This window comes from Periplaneta americana, chromosome 11 (genome assembly GCF_040183065.1).
Source record: "Periplaneta americana isolate PAMFEO1 chromosome 11, P.americana_PAMFEO1_priV1, whole genome shotgun sequence".
Classification (NCBI taxonomy): domain Eukaryota; kingdom Metazoa; phylum Arthropoda; class Insecta; order Blattodea; family Blattidae; genus Periplaneta; species Periplaneta americana.
Window position 1 is genome coordinate 67,282,022 of NC_091127.1, and position 16,869 is coordinate 67,298,890.

At 35.0% G+C, this 16,869-nt stretch overlaps 1 protein-coding gene across 1 annotated transcript in view; it reads left to right on the top strand.

Moving 5' to 3' along the window:
• Nucleotides 1-624: 624 nt before the first annotated feature.
• Wdr81 (WD repeat domain 81) overlaps nucleotides 625-16,869 on the top strand; it is a 94,483-nt gene continuing 78,238 nt past the window's right edge. The window contains exons 1-5 of the mRNA XM_069839584.1: nucleotides 625-1,143; nucleotides 1,237-1,363; nucleotides 1,472-1,628; nucleotides 12,466-12,890; nucleotides 15,162-15,899. Of these exons, the coding sequence (XP_069695685.1) occupies nucleotides 1,034-1,143; nucleotides 1,237-1,363; nucleotides 1,472-1,628; nucleotides 12,466-12,890; nucleotides 15,162-15,899 (1,557 nt within the window). The 5' untranslated portion in view covers nucleotides 625-1,033. The remainder of the gene's footprint in view (nucleotides 1,144-1,236; nucleotides 1,364-1,471; nucleotides 1,629-12,465; nucleotides 12,891-15,161; nucleotides 15,900-16,869) is intronic.

Below are 16,869 nucleotides of genomic sequence, written 5' to 3' on the forward strand. Positions count from 1 at the left end.
CGTGTGAAATTCATAACCGTGGCACAGTGTGCAATTTGCGCGATAAAGCTGAACAAAATTCAATGTTCGAGTTTCTGATTTCGGCGTAAATGAGTTAGGCCCGTGGCTATGCTGGGCAAAGTCTTCCGAAGTTCGAACGGATATAAACAGGCTCTGATATAAACGAATCCGCCTTGACCAATACCCTGATCAGGACCAGTACAGGGCCGCCTCGACCATAGGCGTTGAGAGAAAGAATTTTGTGACTTTTTAAGATGCAAGAATTCAGAGTTCTCATGATAAAAATATAATTTCTACAATAAATTTCTTCTTTTTCGCTTTATGAACAGGGGAAGAAATGGTTGCCTTGCCTTCCATCCCTGACCACTCAGGGTTTCCATGTACGGCACGCCACGTTAATTCGTTGCAATTTTCAGAATCCTGTACGTCTACTGCGTAAATTCGACGAAGTGTGCCTTTGCAATGGATGAATGACATAATTTAATTTGCAAAATCATCCCGGTAAACGTATCATAGTGGAAGAGCAACAACTTTCAGCACGTACCGGTATCTATGACTTTCTGCAAATTTAATTTTGAATGTTGGCTATTCCGAGGAACAGGAAATTGCCGATGCTTGGACGAATAACGTGAAGGAAAACAAAACTAATTTACAGGAATAGGTTAGAATAGCGAGGATGAGAAATTAATTTATAGAATCACATAAGGTGTTTAATTTTTGCAACGGACATTTAAATCTTTGAGGAAACATTAAACTAGTTGTCAGTTATGACTTGATAGTTGTTAATCTTAAATTTTATTCTTGTAATTAACTAAACCTAACCTCAAATCAAGCTGTCACTTCAATTGCGAAATATACGCATGATTGAATGACAGTGCAATTCAGCATAAATTATATTATAAAATAGCACAATGAAGTTTTTAGTATATTTTGGCGTCAAATAATAACAGTATATTTTAAAGACATGCAGGATATATTCATATCCGTTGTATATCATAGTAAGAAGATACTTTAGCTCATTGTGAATTATTCGATGGATACCTTTGGTATAGTAGCAGATGAGTTAGGGATTCCACCAAAGTATATTAAAACTACAACAACAAAGAACAGAGTAGTGATAGTAGTTCATAAGTCATGGTTGAAGTAAGTAAAGGAGATAGTGTGGTACACTGTGCTGTTAAATAACCGAACAGCGTGAATTGACACATTTTGAAATCTATTATGCATATTTGATAGGTTACTCTTGAAGACACACCAAATTCCGGAATTTATTTATCATGAATCACTCACCTTAGAAGAAGTTGAGGCTTGGTTACACCAGGGAGAAGAATTAGGGGCGTCATGGCAAAGGCTGTTCGTAAGAGTAAGCATTTTATTCTACTTCATATTTATACAATTTTCGGATCGTAATATAAGCTTATGTTGTATGTCTTTTAACTTATTTTACCGAATCTGTCTTATTTTATTTCAGGTTTTATTAAAACAGCGTAAGAAAGTTATACCACTTCCTCGAGCTAGAGCAATTTCTTCAAAAACTGAGCCCGACCTTTCATTTGCTCAACTTCTGCATTATGTATCACAAACAAATCACAAGAATCTCTGGAAAGAAGCTTTCAAAAAGTACCTCAGTGAGTATGCTAATATAAACATTAGTTCTAATATCTACAACAGTACTTCAATGTTGAGTGAAATGTTTGTCATATTGTTTATGCAGTATTAGAATATTGCAATCATAGAATATTGATCACCTTTGCTCCATTTGATGTTTAAAATTTAATTAATACAGTGAGTTTCAGCAAATGTTCCTAGTGTTTCTGTCAGCCGATCAGCAGCAGGTTCTCATTGTTACAGCCACTGCTTAAATCTGTGAACTAACGGTGCTTCAGTAGGTTAAAGTTTGAGTACTATGTTATATTAATAACCAGTTAATGGACCAGTAATTCAGATTTTGCGTCCATGAGAAATTATGTTGTACTTTTGGCTCAAGGAAAATACTCGTCTTTTAGAAAAATGCTCTTATTTTATTCACTGATTTATAATACCATTTCTTGATCCAGGAAAAAATACTCGTGTTCTGGCAACACTGACTTTCCTTCATACCGTAGATAATTGTACACAAACGGCATAAATCCAGTCAATGGAAAATGGTACAGAGATGAAGTTGTTCATTAAGGAGATTTTTTTAAATGGTATCACGTACTTCTTATACACTGAATCATTTAACCTCTTCAAGACCTGTTGAAAAAGCTGTCACGGTGATCTAGTGGCTAGAGTGCTGGACTTATAATCCTGTGGACCCAGGTGTAATCCCTGCCGTACCCCCGATGTATAACTTGTGTTGGGCAAGCTCGTGGTACAGGTAACAGGAGTTTTCTCTGGGTGCTCTGTTTCTCCTATAATGTCCCACCAAATCATCATCATCATCATCATCATCATCATCATCATCATCATCATCATCATCATCATCATCATCTCATTGTGGTATAGTTTAAACCAGCCTCCTATGACACACCTTGAGCAACAATTCTGCTGGTAAATTATTGTTCTACACAATTGGGTTAATATTGGTGAATGACGAACAGTCAAGTACCCATTATTAGTATACATATATATAAAAAACTGTTTAAAAATGTACCATTCTAATAAACAACATTGAGGGATGCAAAAAGTATGAAACTCATACTGTACATATTCACTTCAAGTCCGAAGTATCAGTAAAAAGGCCCTTTGTAGCATTTTGGTACTGCTACTAAAACATAACATTTATAGGATTACCATCCGTCTGGCAGAAGGCGGACATGTTCTCTTTTAATAATTTTTATCATGTCCGGCAGGCACTTAAAAAAAATTTGAAATGTCCGGCATTTCGTATTTCAACTAGAATTAATATGAATATTGAATAATGTGCGATATCATGCATAGAATGTCTAAACAAAGGTGAAAACCTATGAAAGAATTTAACTGCTTTCAATGGTTGAAGCTGGAGCACATAAAAAAACATAAAATATGATGACCTATTGACATGCATTGAATTCTTACACTCTAAAAAGTCACTAGTCATGATTCTAAGCTATTTTATGAATTTTATTCTGCAATGTACAAAGATATGTCAATGAAGTTAATTTGGACAAAGATTTAAGTTTATCTAAACAATGGTGCAAATTCTTCAATTCCAATAGTTCTGCGAACACTGAAACTTTCTCAAAACTCTTAAAAATATGTCAATTCTATTTATTTACCCTAAGTCACAATGGAAGTGCTGAGAGAGTATTTTCCCTAATATCTGCTCAATGGACAAAAGAACGAAATCACATGCAAACGGAGACAGTCAGAGGTATCATCATGGTGAAATATAATTTCAAGGACATGTCCTGTGAACAATTCCATAGTTATTTGTTACAAGATATAAGTTTGTCTCTTCAGGCCCTTGTGCACAAAGTGGGCTCCACCGATAAAGTAGGGTACAGATGTAATACTGATCCAGCAGCTAGTGAGAAAACTAAGGTGAGTCATTGCTTTTATCTTTAATTTTGTTCATACCAATTTTTAAAAAGTCCTCCTTTTTTCAGCAATGTCCTCCTATAGAATTTCTTCTCATGGTAAACCTAAACATTTACATGTCCTGCTCAAAGTGGTAACCATTCGAATTAATTCATAATTACAATCTTTGGTTGAATGACGACCTCGGTCATTTTAGTATTGCCTACTGAATGGATGTACAAGCATCAATATTACTTTGCTACATAATTGAAATGTTCCGCACACAAATGGCCCAACACATAAAATTATATTTTCACTTTACCTCTTTGTAGCAGTGAGTGAAATGCGATATACAAACAAAATCTCATTGAAAAATTGGGAATGATGATTAGGCCGATTTACACTTTGAAGAATACAATATGAGATGCTATTTAAACCAATAAACTCAATATACAAATGTTGTGGGTTGGGCCACTTGTGAGCTGAGCACCTCAATATTATCCTCTTGTGTTGCTGGAACTTTTCGTTAGATATCATCCTTGATTACTTCTCCCCACCAAAAAAGCTTAATAGCATGAGGTCAGAAGAAAGAGCAGGGTAACTAACTGGTCTACCATGCCCAATCCACCTACTGGGTTATTTTCAGGTCAGAACACATGGGCTCTTAGTGGCATTATGTGCTAGGCATCCATTATGCTGGCATCACATAACCGTTCTATTCCAAAAAAGATATGGCCTCCAAAAGATAAGGAAGAATTGTTCTTAAGAATCTGGCATATCGTCTGCCATTTATGATACTGTTTATGAAATAAGTCCCAATAAAGTATTGTAATGCTATAAAATATTGCAAAGTGCTATTTTATTCGGACTTGCAGTAAGTACATAAACTACAAGTTTTGTATTATTTTGCACCCCACAGTGGCATAGCCAGGAATTTAAGATGGAAGGGGCTAAGTTTTGGAAATGTCACTTGGCAAATTTGCCCATAATTTACGTGCAACATACTTAAAAGACAATTAGTAATAATAAAATTATTGTTTAATACAATAAAATTCAAAATAAATTTAGATCGCCAAAAGTTGTTGTTGTTTTCTAATGCCAGGCATTTGACAATAAAGTCATTTGACCTCTTGCACTCCAATATTTTTCAAAGATATCATGACCAGCCAATGAAGCACAGATTCTGAGGTGTTCCGAATCCATTTCTTGGTTTTAGTTGATATAAAGCAACATCCTCTGTTGTTGCAGAGTGACTCAGTAGATGTCAATCCTAAATAGGTAAATTACTTCATTTAGTTATCAAAAGAAAAGGAACTGGACACCTTACGTCATGAGTGATGTCTTTTTGTATCACTTACGAGGTTCCAACCAGTCTTTGGACTGTTGATTAAAATCTAGTTATTGTGTTGGTAATGATAGCTTCATAACTTTTTTGAAAATCACTGCTCAATTTAAAACAACTTGTCAGCAAAAATATAAAAGATTTGCAGATTATACCGAATTGTACAGAAAACTTTACAGCATAAATGAAATTGTTACAGTAATTATAAAGATTTAACATGTATCATAAATAAATATTCATTCTAGCTATACTGCAAAATCAAAAGGAGTACAATTAGTACAAGAATAAATCAAACTATTGCTAATGGAAAAGTAAATAAAAAGTTAATTGATGAACTAGTGGACTTACTCGTGTTAAATATGTAATATTTGTCCGGCTTACAGCTGTTTCAGTGCTTCACGCACCATCATCAGAGCCTACTAGATCGCGGCGTCATCTCGAACTTCTCTGCCTGTTAGGAGGGTGTGTTTTATTGTTGGAAGGTGTTGGAAGTGTGGAGTCGAATAGTGTGTGTGTACTGAAATTGGTCTGTGTGTTGAGGATTTGATCAGGGTGTGTTTTAGTGTGTTTGTATATTTCGTATTGTTCTAGTGTGTTGAGTTTTTGGTTCTTGGGTTGTGTGTGTAGGATTTCCATGTCCGTATTTATGTTATTGTATGTATGGTTAGTATTGGTTATGTGATCGGCGTATGTAGATGTATTGTGTCCTCTGGTTATAGCTTTAATGTGTTCTTTGTAGCGTGTTTGGAATGATCTGCCTGTCTGTCCTATGTAGAACTTGTTGCAACTATTACATGTGAGTTTGTATACACCTGTGTGGTCGTATTTATTTGTTTGTGTTTTTTGTGTGTTGAGATGTCTTTGTAGTGTGTTTTCTGTTCTGTATGTTATGTTGTATTTCTGTTTTCTGAATGAAGATGCGATCTTATGTGTGCTTTTGTTTACAGACAGAACAGAAAACACACTACAAAGACATCTCAACACACAAAAAACACAAACAAATAAATACGACCACACAGGTGTATACAAACTCAAATGTAATAGTTGCGACAAGTTCTACATAGGACAGACAGGCAGATCATTTCAAACACGCTACAAAGAACTCATTAAAGCTATAACCAGAGGACACAATACATCTACATACGCCGATCACATAACCAATACTAACCATACATACAATAACATAAATATGGACATGGAAATCCTACACACACAACCCAAGAACCAAAAACTCAACACACTAGAACAATACGAAATATACAAACACACTAAAACACACCCCGATCGAATCCTTAACACACAGATCAATTTCAGTACACACACACTATTCGACTCCACACTTCAACACCTTCCAACAATAAAACACACCCTCCTAACAGGCAGAGAAGTTCGAGATGATGCCGCGATCTAGTAGGCTCTGATAATGGTGTGTGAAGCACTGAAACAGCTGTAAGCCAGACAAATATTACATATTTAACACGAGTAAGTCCACTAGTTCATCAATTAATTATATTCAAGTGTTAAAAGTGGTGTACGCAAGATTCAAAATGGATAAATAAAAAAATTTCACGTATATCTAAATCTGAAAATAATAAAATCTCATTAAATTTAGCTAGTCTAAATATTGATCATTGTCGGTAGAAACAAACATTATTTTCATTGCAGTCTCGGACTCGCCATGCCAATGCTTTAAATCTACATTTTAAAATATTTCTTGAAAATGAGTGGAAGGTCTTTCAGTCCATTGAGCCTCCCCTGCCCATATCACTGGCACCCCTCAATGTTTTCTTATTAGAATGGTATACGAAAAGACTTTTGGATGTTTGACGGGAACAGGTGAACAAATGGCCTAATTCCATGACAGCTAGATGATAATGTTGATGATGATATTGTGATTCATTTTTGAATAGGCCTTGAAGAGGATAAATTGAATGGTATTTCTTTACAATTGCGTTACCAAAGAAAGGAAGGATGTACGAGTATTTACATACTTTTCGTATAGTCGAATCATACAGGCCATAAACAAAAGACAAATTGAACAGCAATGCCAATTTCGCACCGGGGGAAGTTGCTGTGAAAGTGATAGTCAGCAGAGAGGTGGGATTGCATACCTTGCATGTAAGCTTTTTGATAGGTACATAGTTATTTAGAAAACAAGTTTTCGTAAGATAGAGCATCAGTGACAGGTTAAGTTTGGTTATTTACGTCATTCATTCCATGTCATATCAACCAGGTGACCAAACCTTCATGTCTCAGGCTCTTATGATATTTGGCACGTGAATTTTTTTTGTGTGTGTGCGTGCGTGCGGACGCACACGCGTTCTCTCTCTCTCTCTCTCTCTCTCTCTCTCTCTCTCTCTCTCTCTCTCCCCATGGTGCAATTTGTTATTTAACTAACGAGGCTCTGAGGACCAAGTACTGGCAATATAACTGTTCCATCGGACTGGTGAAAATACCATTTCCCTCAAGAAATTCCTGAGGCATGTCCAGAGTCTAAAGTTGGCAGCCCTGACACTGGATTTACTACCGGTACTCTTCAGCCAGCAACTGACACTATGTTGCTTTCAAGTCTCCAAACAAGCTTCACTACACACTACGAGGGAAAAGACTTATTGGAAGACCTCACAAGATATAGTTGGAGACTGTAACAGGGCACTAGGCTTACTACTTGATGAGGAAAAAAGGAAATTTTTCAGTGAACAAGGCATACAAAATGTTCAGTATTTATGAAACTATTAATGTTAGAGAGCTTATCTAGGGTTTATTTCAATGCTCGTTTAATGAGCAGGCAGGGACAATACACAGCATAACTCCATACAACCCTGCATGCCACGCAACTGGTGAAGTACAGAAAACGTGTTTACCTTTTTCAAAGACAGTGTTGAAGGTGTTTCTCATTTGCTGTAAACACATTTTGGTTCACATGTTGCAGCTCAGCTTCCAAAATATTAGCTGTTTCTTGTCATATGCTGTTTTGCAATACAATGTATCCAATATTTGTGGATTTGATTTATGGGCTTATCTTTTAAACTGCTCCATAAATAAAAATCACAGAGTGTTAAGTCTGTCACAGGGTGTTAAGTCTGGGGATCGAGCAGGCCACAACCCTAAACTAATCACCCTTTCATCAAATACATAAGTAATCACATACAGTGAAGTTCGAGCTGTGTGGGCTGAAACACATTGTACATTCGTTCTTTTTCAGTTCATTGAGGAAAAAATTAGAATATTGTATCGGTCAGCATTAATGATTGTTTCGTGAAAAAAATAGGGCCGATTATTCGTTTCGCACGTAATGCACACCATACACCGACTTTAGGATCATGTAATGGATTACCATGAATAAGTTAACTTGTTCGTGCAAGTTCTTCTCGTCACTAAAATCACAAATTTTGGGTGTAAATGTTCGTCATGTATAGGGATTCCATTCGGCCCTGATTTCCGCGGACAGTTCCAGCTTTAATGAAGAGTCACGACATCCCTATAATCTGCACCCGAAATGCGAAAAGTCCCGGTTTTTGCGTTACTAATTTTATTATTATTGTTCAATTTAAACGTACCGCTGCGACACAGCGTAAACATGGAAAAAAAAATCATATATCGATCTTCGTTCGAGATATGTAAATTGATTCTGAGAGCGATGGCGCCCATGGCTGGATGGCGCCAACCTTCGAGCATTAAAGATGTTTGAAGGCGCCAACTGTAAAATACCGACAGGTTGAAGAGCAGTTCGAGCTCGACCGCCATTGCAGTGGATGAATTTCGCGCGAACTTCAAATGTATCCGTTGTTATTTGTAAGGTCTACGATTGAAACGCATCTGCAATTGAGTTTGATCATGGGATAACATCATATTTAAATATGTAATTCAGAGATGGGCAAAAGAAATCGGTTGACTAAATAACATGTTTCATACGTTCTCTATGAAGCACAGGCAAGTCACAAATTTGATGAAAGGTTGATGTCACTCAAGGTAGGGATTCACGAATTTCCTTTGACCCACCTCTGATGTATTTTTTTTTTAAATCAAACAATATACAATATTAAAACCTTGAATATAGGCCAGGGCCTGTTCCTACCAGATTGTTTGCCTAGTTCTGTGAGAATATTGGATTGTTTTACGTCCATCTGAACCGCAGACTTTTTTTAATTGAAAGGGATTGAGAAGGAAGTGGTTGTGGCTTATATTAGATACTATTCCAGCATTTGCTGGAATAACTGACAGATTATTATTATTATTATTATTATTATTATTATTATTATTATTATTATTATTATTACTACTACTACTACTACTACTACTACTACTACTACTACTACTACTACTACTACTGCTGACGTATAGTGGCCGAGTAGCTCAGTTGGTAGAGCAACTGGCTACGAACTGGAAGATCTGTAGTTTGATCCTGATTGATGATGGAATTTCTCTTTGTCGAAACTTCCAGAACAGCCCCCAGGTTCACTCAGCCTCAAAAGCATGGATTTCTATCTCCCTGCCACCCAAACGCCTTTAAGGCATATATAGGGGTTACCTTTATCCATACCTTGAGCGATTTTCGCCAATTTTGGAAGACACCGACCCACTTAGGTTAATTTCAATTAAGGAACATGCCAAACGAATTATCTTTGCACCAAAAACGGATGCTCCCTGGACCAAATTATCGTATTTTATAATTATTTGAATGGAACAGAAGTCAGAATCTTGCTAAAATTGGCGGAAGTCCCTCAACACTCGTTTCACCTTATTATTATTATTATTATTATTATTATTATTATTATTATTATTATTATTATTATTATTATTATTATTATGCACCAATGAATTATTTTAACATATCTAAATTTTCAGGGATATCAGGTATGACTATGGAAATAGAAAAAATATAAACTGCAAATCACTTTAATTCATTCAATTGCCTGTCAATTTACAGTGCTAACGCATTGATTAAGCAATAACATTGACTTAATCCTAAGATGTTGCCTTAAAATTTCCTTATGAATTGCAACACTGAAAGCACTCACCACATGATATATGTTAACCTAACTTCATGTTGAAACAATGATTTTATTAACAATACAATGTGATTTTCTGGAAACAAATTTTCTAGAATATGTCCACTTATTTCCTAGAAAACATTAGCCTGCTGCACGTCATCAAGTAGGCCTACCATTACTTACTACAATAAATTTAACATCATCTTTTGATGGCTTTTCCCCATTCAGATCATGTAATTGACAAAAAAAAATTTTAGACAGTGAACATATTGTAGCAATACTTGTGAAGGGATCATCAAACCTCCATTATTTTTTAAATAAAAAATCCAGTATGTAACACATCATCACAGTTACCAAACATAGACTGGGAATGTGTAGAACACGTCAGAAAATTTACACGTACTAAATATTTATGCTTTTTGTTTTTTTATTGCACTTGTATAGTATCAGTCTATCACTACTGGATTTCATTCTGCATCCACTACAATGACTGCTCCAGAAAGTTAAAAATATTGCACAACCGCAGCACCCTTGGGAAGTCTAGATTAATTTACAACATCCTTAGTCTGTGCTTGGAATGATGTTTCTGGGTGCCTTGAAATTTTGAAGAAGAGCTTGCTAGAGTGTAACGTAGAAGAATCGAACCGTTTTAATGAGGTCACCTTGGTAAAGTCGATTGCAAAATATAAAATTAAACATTGGAACAATGATGTGTATGTTCAGTGGAGGAAAGGTGTCTACAAATATTCAAACTGATAAAAGATGATCAAATCAGCTGTGAAAATATAAAAACAATTGTTAGTTATTGCTTAACAATACCATGCTCAAATGCTTCAGTGGAAAGGATTTTCTTAATGATTTCTCATATGAGACTGAAGTTGGGAATAGGTTAAAACCGGAAAACTGATAAAATATCTCTGTTGTTAAAACTCAATTTAAGAAATGACATGTTCAGACTTTTTATTTTGTTGTAGTGTCTAAAGATATTAAGGTCCTAGAGCAGATTCATTCCTCTGAAAAGTATCAGAAATCTGACGAAGTACTCATTTGCCATTTAGTGTTCTACCCAAGGGAGGTCTTTCACTGCAAACTCAGCATTCTCCAATCTTTCCTATTTTCTGTCTTCCGCTTTGTTTTCTCATATGATCCATATATCTTAATGTCGTCTATCATCTGATATCTTCTTCTACCCCGAATTATTCTCCCATTCACCATTCCTTCCAGTGCATCCTTCAGTAAGCAGTTTCTGGCTAGTACTAATACTGAATAATTATGTTATCCAATAATATTTGCATTTCACGTGATTTTCTAAGACTATACACAGAAATACCTTTGATTTTATAAAACGGAATCCTTAGTTATGTACAGATTGAATAAACCAGTTGCAAAAATTGATTCTTCTGTGTGGATCCCCGGGCTCTTTTGTATGGTTGAAATTTTAGTAGTACCGGTACTAATATATGGCTCACTCCAGCTTGTTGTACTAACATATTAAAGTTTAATTAATATAATTGGTTTTATATTATTGAGAGGATTGTTAATTTTAAATTAACAAAGGAAATCAATTTTAAAGGAATTGCTACAAGTTATTACAACTCTATTGTTTTTAGCTCTTTTAAATAATATTATAATTGTCAGTTAAAGTCCACTTGCATAAAAATTCTAAATTCTTGCGAACTAAATTGTACGAAAAATGGTCGATTTTGTAAAATTTGTTTCCCTCGTTTCTTTATCTTTTAGGCGTTTAGTTTCTCTCTCTCTCTCTCTCTCTCTTTTTCTTTTTCTTTCTTTTTTTTTCAGTCTTGCTCACTATTCTCCTGTTCATTGTTACAATGTTTGCTGTTTTGTTAATGGACCCTTTCTCCAGTTCTTTTTTACCAATTATATACATAGTCATTAATATTAAACACTAGATTTTGAGATTGTGTAAATAAAGCAATAATAACTTCATTCTTACACAGTTTCTTAATGTACTTACATTCATTAATCATAATGAGTACCAGTACGACTAATTTATTAGTTTCCAATTTTACTCACGATCTCCAACGATTAGAACAACAATATGTAAGCGCGAAATATGAGTAAGAACTGGTAAACAGTACAGACTGCACGTGGACTTAAAGAATATCCATAATCTTTATTAGTGACTTGTGATTGGCTGGCACAAATTCGTCATTGGCTAGATTTCAGGATGTTATCAGTACCAATGAAATCATGCATAATCATAATTATATATTTATAGAAAAACCTTTATAGAGTCAATGAGTATGATGAAATCGTGGCTATTACATGTACTGTAAAGAAATTTGCAATTTGGCACAGTTTTACTGAAGTATATTTCTGTAGTGCTCGGGAAAAGTGGCACAAGTCAAAAATGTTAATTTTACAGGCAAAGGAAAAAAACTGTCTTCACACCGGTTTATGTCGATTTGATTTTCTTCTGTATTAATTATTGCAATGGGAGAAATACTTATGTCTCTTTTCCCAAGCAAGCAGATGTTCCATAAGTTGTCAATAAATTAATAAAAAATGTTTGTGGAAACTGACTTATGAAACTTTTCCTAAGCACTGCAGATTTGTAATGGTTATAACATTTTTTATTACATAAATATATTTGTGAATATAATGTTCGCTTTTATGTTATTTTAGGTGGCAACATATCTGGTGATGGAAAAGGAAGTCCTAGCATCCACCTAGTGAAATATGATACAGTGATGAGAGAGATTATAACTCGAACGTATGGCTGTCCAATAATAAGTATGACTCCTAGGATTGTTGATACAAGCTCTTCTGATGCAAAAGTAAAAGCATTTGAAACCCACAGTAATGTGCTACCAGCTCTCTGTGCGTTGGAAATGAGCAGTTGCTTCCTCATTCTTCAACACCCACATATATCCCACACACTTCAAGATTGTGTGACATTCAGTCCTGCCATGCTGGGAACATCTCATGCCAAGCCTCTTTTTATCATGTACCAGCTTCTTCAAACTATGAGATCAATGCATGATCGAGGATTAGTTCTTGGCGATGTGACATTGAATGACATCCTGGTGGAAGAAAACTTGTGGATCCAAGTAAGATTTACAAAAATTATTAATATAGTAGAACCCCGCTAGTCCAAACTAATTGGGACCAGAGCTTATTTGGACCACTGTTTCTTATTTAGCACAATATTATTTATAGGGTAGATACCAGTTGGCACCTTTGGCTGTTAGCCAACGGAGACGTCTGCACCTTAGGGACTGTAAGTGGATAGATGCTAAGAATTTTGTAAGATTGTTTTACTTATGCCACATTGTGAAGGCACAATAGACCTTGAGGCTCACAGTACAAGTGGTCACCCATCCTTTCCCTCAGTACAGTCTAATCTAGTGGGTTTTCAACTAGTTTGTCCCTGTCTGCAGTCTTTGTGTGACCTCTTTCTTCTACAAAGCATTCCAGTGATAAGTACCATTTATTCTTCGACTGCTGGGCGGCATGGTGCTTGAACGACTGCCGGCAACTGGGCTCTTAAACCCATGGTGCTTCACCGAATTAAAACTTACATGCATATTTACTAACCATAATGTTGTATTTAACATTAATTATTATATGTTATATTAATTACAGAATTTTTTACTCACTCTCATGACAGTAGCTGCTGAAAATGTTGTTATTTTCTAATGCCAGGCACTCCAATATTTTTCAAAGATATTGTCATGGTCAGCCACTGAAGCACAGATTTTGAGGTGTTCTGAATTCATTTCTTGATTTGAGTTGCATAATGGACACTGCTGAAAATGTTGACCATTTTGCCTTATACAGAGTTCACATCGCCATAAAAAAACCATCGTTCACATTCATGAGCTCCACTGCACTGATTTGTCTAATTGCGTCACGAATGTTATCTTTCAGTTGTTCAATTGTTAAAGATTATTTGCATACACTCTGTTTTTTAATGTTCCCCATAAATAAAAATGTAACAGCACGACACAACACAACACGACACGACTCCTCTCTATGTATTTCATTCTCAGATTGACTAGTTATTGAAACGTTATATGAGGTATTGAATGCCGAGAGAGGGGGAGCTACCTGCCCAGCAATTGTTCAACCACCACCGCCACCTAGTGGTCGACGAATAAACCGGTAGTTATCGCTAGAATGCTATGTATAATAGACATTATGTGACTATCTTGGTATTGATTCTTCATTGTGATATTGTTTCACAATCTAATCTAGCAGTTCTTTCACCTAATCTGTCTCAGTCTTCAGTCTTTGCATGACCTCTCTCTTTTATTTGACATTGTGTGACCATCTTGGTTTTGTTTCTTGATTATGATATTGTTTCACAATCTAATCTAGCAGCTCTTTCACCTAATCTGTCCCAGTCTGCAGTCTTTGCATAACCTCTCTTGGTCCTTCGTTATGATATTGTTTTAATAGCTTACCATGGCCAAGTGATTAGCCTCTTTTCGTTCAATCCCTATCTGGATGATGAAGGAATTTGTGGTGGACAAAGTGGGCGTGAGTTTTCCTCGGGATTTTCCCATTTCTCCTCACCATTGTCATCATCATTCTCCAGTACTCCACAGTGACCATCACCCTGCGAGATCCAGATCAAATGAAAAATTACTGAAAGTTATACACATTCGTGTTTAATAAATATTATTATTGCTGTTACTTATTATTAATTTATTATTATTATTATTATTATTATTATTATTATTATTATTATTATTATTATTATTATTATTATTATTATCATTGATTCAGTGTAATTCGAAAATATTCAAAGAAAATTTATTTCCTTATGTGCTTTTCGGTTTGTACCCGATTCCTCTGTCTTTAATTATGAGATTATCTGCAAATATTTTAACTGTTGTAGCCTTTATTCTAGACATCAAAATCTTGATTATCAATTTTTTTCGCAAAGTTATCAAGGGTGACATTGATTATGAGTCTATCATAAACACTATCAGCCTTCGTATTCCTACTAAGGGTTTAACATTTCATAAAATTTTTTACAACAGAAATTCAAAATCTCTTTCTCCGGTCTGTAGATGCATAAAATATGCCGATTTGCATGGGAACAATTTAGATCCTTTTAAAGTATAGTTTCGTTTATTAGTATTTACTGTCCATGTTTTTAATTTTATTTATGTATGTTTTGTTTGTTTAAGATATTATTTTATTTATTCTCGCACCTTTGTATCCTCTGTCTGTGTATTGTGTTGAACTATAATAATTGGCCTCTGGCTGTTGTTCAGCACACAAATATTAATAATAAATAAGTAAATATTATTATTATTATTATTATTATTATTATTATTATTATTATTATTACTAATACTATATTATTTCAGGTAATGCCAAAGTTAGAAGACAACATTCACGATAAGCCAAAGACTGAAAGAAAGAAAAGTTCAAAAAATTCCATGACATTCTCAAAGTCAAGGGACCAAAGCAAAGAGGAGGAGGAAGAAGATGGTGAAGATGAAGAAGATGAAGACGATGAGATAGATGATATATCAGGTGTAAAGAAGTGCAGTTATTGCAAATCTTCTTTGAAGATTCAATCAAGTGAATTGAATTCTCATTCCTCTCCATTGTCTTCATTGGATCACACCCAAGAGATGTCTCTGGGGTGTCAGCACTATGACACACATTCCAAGGAGTCTGTACAAAATAATTCAACTCATTCTTGTAGGGACACAAAGACATTAGATGATATTCGTAGCAGCTACATGAGGACTCTAGGAGTTATTCCTGGAAGTCACAGACTTTCTCAGAACAGATTACAGGGAGATGGAGCAGGAACTGATGCCAACGAAGTTGATGTGAATGAGAGAGCTGATATAGAACAGTTGTGCAAAATGTGGGTTTATGGCCAGTTGTCCAACTTTGAATACCTCACATTTCTGAATCGTATGGCTGGTCGAAGATACGGTGATCCAACATGCCATCATGTTATGCCTTGGGTTACAGACTTCTCATCTCGCTCAGGAGCTAACTGGCGAGATCTTTCAAGGTCCAAATTCCGTCTCAATAAAGGAGATCGTCAGTTAGACCTCACCTATGACACCGCTGCAGGAGCTTCTCAGGTATGTTTTGTACGAAATACAGAGTGATTCACTAGGATTTACCGTCCCTTACGGAGCTTGTTTCTGAAGACATTCTGAGTAAAAAATGTCATATAAACATTTGTCCTAATCTCAATATTTTCAAAGTTACATTAATTTGAAGTTGTTAGTAAAATATCGTTTTTTCTTTAGTTTTAAGGGAAAAAAACATTACAAATAGAGAATGAAGTATTCTGAAGTGTCATTTCTTTAATTGGCTAGTGTTCTGAAGCTAAAAATGTGTTGTTAATTCCTTTGTACAGATTTTATTTTTCAGCTTTTAACTAAAAATGACATCATTCTTACGCACTTACCACAAAAATTGTTACAACTTTAGGAACTTGATTCTTTACAGTTTAATTCTGCATTCTAATGTACAGTCTTAAAGAATTTACAAGAGTGTCGTGATTTGTAACAATTGTTATGATAAATTCGTAAGAAAATGTAATTTTGTAGTTAAAAATCGAAAAAAAAAAAAAAAATCTGTACAAAGCAACTATGGAATTCGCAACACAATTTTAGCTTCAGAATACTAGCTAATTAAAGAAATGATACTCCTGCATAGTTCATTCTTTATTTGTAATATTCTTTCACCCTTAAAACTCAAGAGTAATAGTATTTTACAAACAACTTCAAATTAGTGTCACTCTGAAATTAAATGTTTATATGACATTTTTTGCTCAGAATGTCTTCGGAAATAAGCTCCGTAAGAGAAGGTAAATCCTCATGAATTACTCTGTATAGTCAAACATAGATACAACAATTTTCTGGGGACTAGGAAAATTACGTTATTGTTGTAAATAGGAGTTAAAAAATTGTACCCATATTTATTTTCTGAGTCAATAGAATATAGTAAAAATTAGTATGAAACTACATAACATACTATGAAGTAACTTTTACTCACTGACCTACAAATTCATTTAACATTCAGGCATGTTTTAAAAATTCAGTA